The following is a 10000-nucleotide window of genomic DNA, read 5'->3' as shown; positions in this document are numbered from 1 at the left end:
AGTGTTTTTGACATCCATGTCTAAACTTATTTCTTTACATTCTGTTTATATTTTTGGTTAATCTTCAACAAAAATTCTAGCATTTAGCACCTTCAGTAAATGCTAAATAGTAAATTAATGTATTTTGTGTAATACTTGTAACTGAATTAGAGAATTGACAAGATTAAAACCATCTGTTTTTTTGTTTGTTTATTATAGTTTACATCGAAACATTGTAGATGAAGCCTTCACACACATACCTGCTGTCAAAGGCGTGTCCGTTGAGGTAGCGGAGGGGTTAGGGTTAGAGTTAAGGGTTAGCTATACCTGCTGTCAAAGGCGTGTTAAGGGTTAGCTATACCTGCTGTCAAAGGCGTGTTAAGGGTTAGCTATACCTGCTGTCAAAGGCGTGTTAAGGGTTAGCTATACCTGCTGTCAAAGGCGTGTTAAGAGTTAGCTATACCTGCTGTCAAAGGCGTGTTAAGGGTTAGCTATACCTGCTGTCAAAGGCGTGTCCGTTGAGGAACGTCCCGTTGTAGTGGTAGCGGATGTAGTCTCCGGAAACGGAGCGTCTGGCACACGACTGCGGGAGCGCCAGCGTTTCCACGGTGACGTCATCTTTTGAGTTGTGGAGGTCTTCCAGGACCAGATCAAACAACAGCGTGGCGTGGGGGGGGACATTAGCGCCTACACACACATGACACACACACACGACACACACATGACACACACACACGACACACACACACAGAGACATTAGCGCCTAAACACACATGCAGATAGTAGGTATTACAGCCCGACAGTAGATATTTCCAACTGATTTGTCTAGCAGATCTAGCAGGTGTGTGTGTGTGTGTGTGCATTTAGCAGCAGGTGTGTGTACAGCAAACATATCTGAAAGGTAATGTGTGTGTGTGTGTGTGTGTGTGTGTGTGGTGTGTGTGTATGTGCGTGTGTTGTGTACAGTGTGTGTATGGTGTGTGTGTGTGTGTGTGTTGTGTACAGTGTGTGTATGGTGTGTGTATGTGTGTGTGTGTGTGTGTGTGTTGTGTACAGTGTGTGTATGGTGTGTGTGTGTGTGTGTGTGTGTGTGTTGTGTACAGTGTGTGTGTGTGTGTGTGATGGTAACTGACCGTAACCCTTCTCTCCGTAGGCGTGGAATGGGGGCACGCTGAGGCTCCGCCTCTCCCCCACACACATGCCCAGAAGCCCCTCCTCCAGGCCCGCGATCAGCCAGCCCTCCCCTACCAGAGAGTCCTGCGTCTGATGGCGCCCATAGCTGCACAGGGGTCACACACACAGCCTTCATCAGGCACACACACACACACAGCCTTCATCAGACACACACACACACACACACACACACACACACTCAGCCTTCATCAGGCACACACACACACACACACAGCCTTCATCAGACACACACACACACACACACACACACACACACAGCCTTCATCAGGCACACACACACACACAGCCTTCATCAGACACACACACACACACACACACACACACACACACACACACACACAGCCTTCATCAGGCACACACACACACACAGCCTTCATCAGGCACACACACACACACAGCCTTCATCAGGCACACACACACACACACACACACACACACAGCCTTCATCAGGCACACACACACACACAGCCTTCATCAGGCACACACACACACACACACACACACACACACACACAGCCTTCATCAGACACACACACACACACACACACACACACACACACACACACACACTCAGCCTTCATCAGGCACACACACACACACACACACACACACAGCCTTCATCAGGCACACACACACACACACACACACACACACACACACTCAGCTTTCATCAGGCACACACACACACACACCTTTCATCAGACACACACACACACACACACACACACACACACACACACAGCCTTCATCAGGCACACACACACACACACACACACACACACACACTCAGCCTTCATCAGGCACACACACACACACACCTTTCATCAGACACACACACACACAGCTTTCATCAGGCACACACACACACACAGCCTTCATCAGACACACACACACACACACAGCCTTCATCAGACACACACACACACACACACACACACAGCCTTCATCAGACACACACACACACACCTTTCATCAGACACACACACACACACCTTTCATCAGACACACACACACACACACACACACACACACACACACACACACTCAGCCTTCATCAGGCACACACACACACACACCTTTCATCAGACACACACACACACACACACAGCTTTCATCAGGCGCACACACACACACACAGCCTTCATCAGACACACACACACACACACACACACACACACGCACAGCCTTCATCAGACACACACACACACACCTTTCATCAGACACACACACACACACCTTTCATCAGACACACACACACACACACAGACACTCAGCCTTCATCAGGCACACACACACACACACACACACACACACTCAGCCTTCATCAGGCACACACACACCTTTCATCAGACACACACACACACACACACACACACACACACACACACACAGCTTTCATCAGGCGCACGCACACACACACACACACAGCTTTCATCAGGCGCACACACACACACACACACACACTCAGCTTTCATCAGACACACACACACACACACACACCTTTCATCAGACACACACACACACACACACACACACACACAACTTTCATCAGGCGCACACACACACACACACACACTCACAGCTTTCATCAGGCACACACACACACACACACACACACACACACACACACCCACACCCACACACACAGCTTTCATCAGGCACACACACACACACACACCTTTCATCAGACACACACCCACACCCACACAGCTTTCATCAGGCACACACACACACACACACACACACACACACACACACACACACTCACCTGGAGTCGAAGGCGGTTCCGTCCAGCAGGGTGCCATTGAAGTGGAACACACACACACACACACACTCACACACACACACTCACCTGGAGTCGAAGGCGGTTCCGTCCAGCAGGGTGCCATTGAAGTGGAACCGTACAAAGTCCGACTTCTGGACGGAGCGTCTGCAGTTCCGCGGCCGACTGGAGGAGTGTGTCCGGGTCTGATCAGCCTGGTTCCAGACGTCCAGCAGAACCACGTCGAGGATCAGCGTAGCGTCCGCTTTGATCATATCACCTGAACAGAACCAGCAGAACCACGTTAAGGATCACTGAGAGTCCGCTTTGATCACACACACACACACACACACACACACACATCACCTGAACAGAACCAGCAGAACCACGTTAAGGATCAGAGTAGAGTCCGCTTTGATCACACACACACACACACACACACACACACACACACACACACACACACACACACACACACACACACACACACACACACACACACACACACACTTCTGCCATCTTAACCTGATCCACTGCATGCGTCTGCTTCTGTGTATGTGTGCGTGTGTGTGTGTGTGTGTGTGTGTGTGTGTGTGTGTCTGCGTCTGCCATCTGCCATCTTAACCTGAACCACTTCTGCCATCTTAACCTGGGCTACCACTGCATACTGCTGTTAACCAGCACGAACACAACCCCAATAGTCTGTTACAGCTCGGTGAGATTTGTGTCTGTGACTTCCGTAGGTGAGTTGTGGGATTGCAGAATAGCCATGATTCCACTCCCAGGCCAGCGTGAGCTAGAGCTTCTCACACACACACACACACACACACACACACACACACACACACACACACACACACACACACACACACACACACACACAGACTTCTGCACACTTATCGGGCCAGTGTGAGCTAGAGGTTCTCACACACACACATACACAGTGTGAGCTACAGGTTCACACACACACACACACACACACAGTGTGAGCTACAGGTTCACACACACACACACACACACACACACACAGACACACACAGTGTGAGCTACAGGTTCACACACACACCCACACACACACACACACCGTGCACCGTGACATTTTGGATAAGATAAGATAAACCTTTATTAATCTATTCATCTTCATACATTTATTAGCTTTTATAAGATAAGATAAGATAAACCTTTATTAATCTATTCATCTTCATACATTTCTTAGCTTTTATAAGATAAGATACACTTTATTATTCTATTAATCTTCATACATTTCTTAGCTTTTATAAGATAAGATAAACCTTTATTAATCTATTAATCTTTATAGTTCTTAGCTTTTATGCCCATCAACCAAGTGATGTGTTGGTTGTTCTGTTCCCCACTTGGTCAAGCTGTGTGTGTGAGCCAGAGTGAAGTGTGTGTGTGTGTGTGTGTGTGTGTGTGTGTGTGTGAGCCAGAGTGAAGTGTGTGTGTGTGTGTGTGAGCCAGAGTGAAGTGTGTGTGTGTGTGTGTGTGTGTGTGTGTGTGTGTGTGTGAGCCAGAGTGAAGTGTGTGTGTGTGTGTGTGTGTGTGTGTGTGTGTGTGTGTGTGTGTGTGTGTGAGCCAGAGTGAAGTGTGTGTGTGTGTGTGTGTGTGTGAGCCAGAGTGAAGTGTGTGTGTGTGTGTGTGTGTGGGTGTGTGTGAGCCAGAGTGAAGTGTGTGTGTGTGTGTGTGTGTGTGTGAGCCAGAGTGAAGTGTGTGTGTGTGTGTGTGAGCCAGAGTGAAGTGTGTGTGTGTGTGTGGGTGTGTGAGCCAGAGTGAAGTGTGTGTGTGTGTGTGTGTGTGTGTGTGTGTGTGTGAGCCAGAGTGAAGTGTGTGTGTGTATGTGTGTGTGTGTGTCTGACCTGCACCCTGGCTGCCATAGGCAAGGTGGGGGGGTATAGTGACCCTCCGGCGCTCGTTCACACACATTCCTATGAGGCCCTTGTCCATCCCAGCAATCTGACGGCCACGCCCCACCTGCACAAAGAAGGCCACGCCCCTGTCATGGCTGCCAAATGGAGGGGAGGAAGAGAGGAACATTTTGGAACAGGAAGTGCACCGTTACATCCTCACGCATCACAGGAAGTGCACCGTTACATCCTCACGCATCACAGGAAGTGCATCACAGGAAGTGCACTGTAACATCCTCACACAATCACAGGAAGTGCACTGTTACATCCTCACGCATCACAGGAAGTGCATCACAGGAAGTGCACCGTTACATCCTCACACTTTACAGGAAGTGCACTGTAACATCCTCACACATCACATCCTGTTTACTGAGGAGGCTGCACTGGACCCTACTGGCTATGGACTGAAGTTCAGCTGAAAGTAAAGGCCGAAATCTGCTTCTACGACTGCGTTACTGTGTGGCCACGCAGTTGCTTCGATGGACTCATGAACATTTATAGCTCTCCGTCGGTTGGTGGGTGTCGCAAAACAATAAAAAAAAAATATTGCAGACCAAACTCCGTAGATGGTTGTATATGTACATAAAAGTTGTTTGTTTTACTTTTTTGGCCTCAAGTGTTTTAAAGTGACTGAGAAATAGACACTGTGCAATGTAAAAACCCTGTTATTGTAACTGAAAAATACGTCTGAGGGGATTTGCGAGGTGTCTGAGCCAGCTTTCTAATGTTGACATGCTACTGCCCACAAGGTAAACACAGCAATGGGTTGGACCAATCACAGCCCTGCGGCTTGCGTAGCCTTGTCGGATAGTTACAACATTGGGAGACACGGGCAGGCATGGAAGAAGTGCTTTTGGGGGGGGGGGGTCGCAAAGACGCAAGGGGTTATTGCGTGTCTGTGTAAAAGGCTTCAGGAGCTACCAACAGACACATTCAGAATGTGAATTACTCTATCGAGAATAACAAACCCAAAGTGTAAATACAGTATCTCAACCCATTCCGAAGAGAGCCCCATCTCCCCAAAGCAGTTATGATTCTCTTGATGACCTATTTCAGGTGTCTGTTCAGCTTTTTAAAAGTGCTACTTAGTTAGGTTTTCAAAAGCACTCTGGTGGACTCCAGGGATTAATGTTTACAGAGCTGTTAATAAAACATCCCCCTGCAGTCCAGTTGAACCACGAAACGGCCAGAATAGAGTTATCTACCATGAATGGATCCAGGCTCTGCCGCCAAAGACACGGTGCTTTTTTAGCTTACCTGGAGTCAAACTGTTTTCCGTCGACGAAAGTTCCGTTATAGTGGTACCGGACAAAATCTCCGGTTTTCACTTCTCTCGTGCAGTGTTCAGGGACAGAGTAGCGATCTATAACCACATCTTCAATTGGACCGGGGTTGCCGACTATGAACGTCCACTTCGCAAAGCACAGACTCAAAAGTAAGCTCACTTGCATCTTGCATAGAGAGAGACCGCTGTTTTTGGCAAAAATGCTCAGTGCCAGGAACGTTTTCAAGAGCTTCCAGCGACGGGAGGACCAGACACCAACAGCACTCCTATAGATTCAATCAGAGAAAGAGAGAGCGGCTGCAGACGCGTTCTAGTGTTAGAACGTTCTCCCTGCTGGAATGTTGTGGACGTGGACGCCGGAGGGGGTTCGTCACTCTTGCAGAGGCCACACTGTTTCATTCAGCTCACTGGAGTGGGCTAGACTCGTGTACTCGTGGCTAGTTTAGTAATACGGTTTACCCATAGAACAGACTGGGTTTCTGTCACATTCGTTAATATTTTGCTGAGCATCAGACATACGTTTCCAGGAAACAAGTTTTATCAATTTGAGTTAAACAGCTTTGGTTAAATATGCTGTTAGAAGCCCAGTCGCCTACTTCCCGTAAGAGTTCTTCGGGCAGAGAGGGAGCAAGCGAGGGTATCCTAAGCGCATCGTAAACAAACAACAACTCAGTAGCGAAAGTGCGGTGATAGGTGAAAAGAGCCGAAACTACGGTGCGTTTAGAATGACAGTTTGGTAGGTTATGCCCGCTGTTATGCCTCAATAGTGTTTGGTTTGATTGGACCTGTTTTTAAAATGTCGGTCACAGATTTACTTTAATGCGTAGACTGTTGGTCTTTGAGGCAAAGCAAGGGTCTAGGAAGTGTCTTAAAGGCGCAGTGAGAGATTTTAATCATCATGACCATTAGGCTAGTGCAGGTTTAGCATCTAACCTAATCACAACAGCATTATTTATACGCCTTAACAGCTTGGTTAAAAAAGCAAGCTAGATGTCTGGTTCATTTGACTAGGCTAAGTGCGACCGAAGACCGATATATATGCTTGCTATCTGGGTGTGAGTGTGTACGTACTGTATGCGTGAGTCGGATATATGCTTGCTATCTGGGTATATAGGACTAAAGTTGTGCAGTCTTACAGTCCAAAGCAAATCAGAGGCGTATACAGGCATATTAAAGACTAGGTATGTCACAGAACAGACAAACTGTCAGTGTAGCATACGGGCATGTTTCAGACATCCTACAGAACTACAATTTCAGACTATCATGGCAAAAGTTCGTTATTTTTTAATAATGGTTTGGCAGGGTTGAGTGTCTTTCTCTCACACACACACACACTCTCTCTCACACACACACACACTCACACACACACACACACACACACCACTCTCTCTCTCTCTCTCACACACACACTCACACACTCTCTCTCTCTCTCACACACACTCTCAGGGTTGAGTGTCTTTCTCTGCTGTTGGGTCATGTTTTGCTATTTGAGTTTCTGTATTTTTTTTCTGAAATCCCGCTGTGTGTGTGTGTGAGAGAGAGAGAGTGTGTGAGTGTGTGTGAGAGAGAGAGTGTGTGTGTGATGTATGTATGTGTGTGTGTGTGAGAGAGAGAGAGAGAGAGTGTGTGTGTGTGTGTGTGTGTGTGTGTGTGTTAGTGATGTATGTGTAAATTAAGACAGAGCTACTTGTTTTTTTCTCACTGAAACCTGAGACACACACACAACTTTCATCTCCCTCTCTAACACACACACACACACACACACACACACACAGACACAAACACACACAGACAGACACACACACACACACACACACACACACCACACAGACACACACTCACACACACTCACACACACACAAACTCTCTCCCTCTCTAACACACACACACACACACGCACACTAACCCTCTCTCTCTCTCTTACACACACAAACACAACTTTTCTCTCCCTCTCTAACACACACACACACAGACAAACTCTCTCTCTCTTACACACACACACACACACACACACACACACACACGTGTGTGTGCCACGTACCAGCCTGCTTCAAAACCTCCTCCATCATCCCCGTCCCCCAAAAAACTAAGATCACAGGACTCGCAGACCCGTCGCCCTGACCTCTGTAGTGATGAAGTCATTTGAGCGCCTTGTGCTGTTCCACCTCAAAGCCATCGCTGACCCTCTCCTGGACCCCCAACAGCTCTGTAGACGATGCAGTAAACATGGCCCTTCACTTCATCCTCCAGCACCTGGACACCTCAGGAACCTACGCCAGGATTCTATTTGTGGACGTCAGCTCTGCCATCATCGCCGTGGTGATCCGGCTCTGCCATCATCTCTGACATCATCACCATGGTGATCCGGCTCTGCTACAGGACTGTTATCGTTGCACATTACGCACACTCTTATTCCTCATATTTTGCACATTCCATGGTTCATATTTTGCACATTCCTGCACAAACTGTACAGCTCGTTCATTTTCACTTTAACATATTCTGTATATACATTATATATATTTAACATATTCTGTATACATATTATATATATTTAGGGTTAGGGTTATATATTCTGTATACATATTATATATATTTAGGGTTAGGGTTATATATTCTGTATATATATTATATATATATTTAACATATTGTTTTCTATGTTTCTTGTTATGCACCAAAATGCCAAAGAAACGTCCTTGTATGTGTAAACTTACTTGGCAATAAAAAACTATTCTGATTCTGAAAATAAGATTTATTGGCATGACCATAACGTTTACAGTATACGTAGATACAATAAGATATATCAGAATGGAAAAGGAGAAGTGGACACAACTAAATAAATCATAATAATCATCAAGGAATCAGAATTAACAGCAGCACTAAAACCTACACATGAACATAAATGTGTCAATGACATAAATGATGTTACTGTATGGGCTACACACACACGTACGCGCACACACAAACGCAGCTCTGTCTGTGTGTGTGTGTGTGTGTGGGCACTGTGTCAGGAAACGCAGGTCTGTCTCTATGTGTGTGTGTGTGTGTGTGTGTGTGTGTGTGTGTGTGTGTGTGCACTGTGTCAGGAAACCCAGCTCTGTCTCTATGTGTATGTGTGTGTGTGTGTGTGTGCACTGTGTCAGGAAACGCAGCTCTGTCTCTATGTGTGTGTGTGTGTGTGTGTGTGTGTGTGAGAGAGTGCATGAGTGTGTGTGTGTGTGTGTGTGTGTGTGAGAGTGCATGTGTGTGTGTGTGTGTGTGTGTGTGTGTGTGTGTGTCTATGGTTTTCTACTGTTCCTTGATCGCAGTGTGTCTGTTTTCCTTGGGCAGCCAGGTTTGTCTGTGCCTGCTTACCCTGTATCTCTCCCTCTCTCTCTCACACACACACAGACTTCTCTCTCTCAAACACACACACACACACACACACACACACACTTCTCTCTCTCCCTCTCTCTCTCAAACACACACAGACTTCTCTCTCTCCCTCTCTCTCTCAAACACACACACACACACACACACACACACACACACACACACACACACTTCTCTCTCTCCCTCTCTCTCTCAACACACACACACACACACACACACACACACACACAGACTTCTCTCTCTCTCATAAACACACACAGAGACTTCTCTCTCTCCCTCAAACACACACACACACACACACACTTCTCTCTCTCCCTCTCTCTCACACACACACACAGACTTCTCTCTCTCCCTTACTTACACACACACACATTTTTTCTCTCTTGTGTGTCTCTCTCTCACACACAAACACATATGCAGACACGACACCAGTTGTTCAAGCCAGTATTCCAGGAGCCCCAACTCCCTGAAGCCCCCCACACACGCACG

The 10000-nt window shown here is 47.1% G+C and overlaps 1 protein-coding gene across 1 annotated transcript in view; it reads right to left on the bottom strand.

Annotated features, from left to right (window-relative positions):
- The window catches only part of LOC105897701 (peptidyl-prolyl cis-trans isomerase FKBP10), a 10994-nt gene extending 4024 nt beyond the window's left edge, over positions 1-6970 (bottom strand). Inside the window, exons 1-5 of the mRNA XM_012824660.3 lie at positions 6115-6970; positions 4810-4955; positions 3026-3215; positions 1113-1258; positions 477-666 (exon numbers count right to left, since the gene is read on the bottom strand). Coding sequence (XP_012680114.2) covers positions 477-666; positions 1113-1258; positions 3026-3215; positions 4810-4955; positions 6115-6308 — 866 coding nt within the window. The 5' untranslated portion in view covers positions 6309-6970. The remainder of the gene's footprint in view (positions 1-476; positions 667-1112; positions 1259-3025; positions 3216-4809; positions 4956-6114) is intronic.
- Positions 6971-10000: the final 3030 nt, after the last annotated feature.

This window comes from Clupea harengus, chromosome 1, assembly GCF_900700415.2.
Source record: "Clupea harengus chromosome 1, Ch_v2.0.2, whole genome shotgun sequence".
In the NCBI taxonomy this organism is placed as follows: Eukaryota; Metazoa; Chordata; class Actinopteri; order Clupeiformes; family Clupeidae; genus Clupea; species Clupea harengus.
Note: the sequence above shows the minus strand (reverse complement) of the source record. Positions and strands in the feature narration are given on the sequence as shown.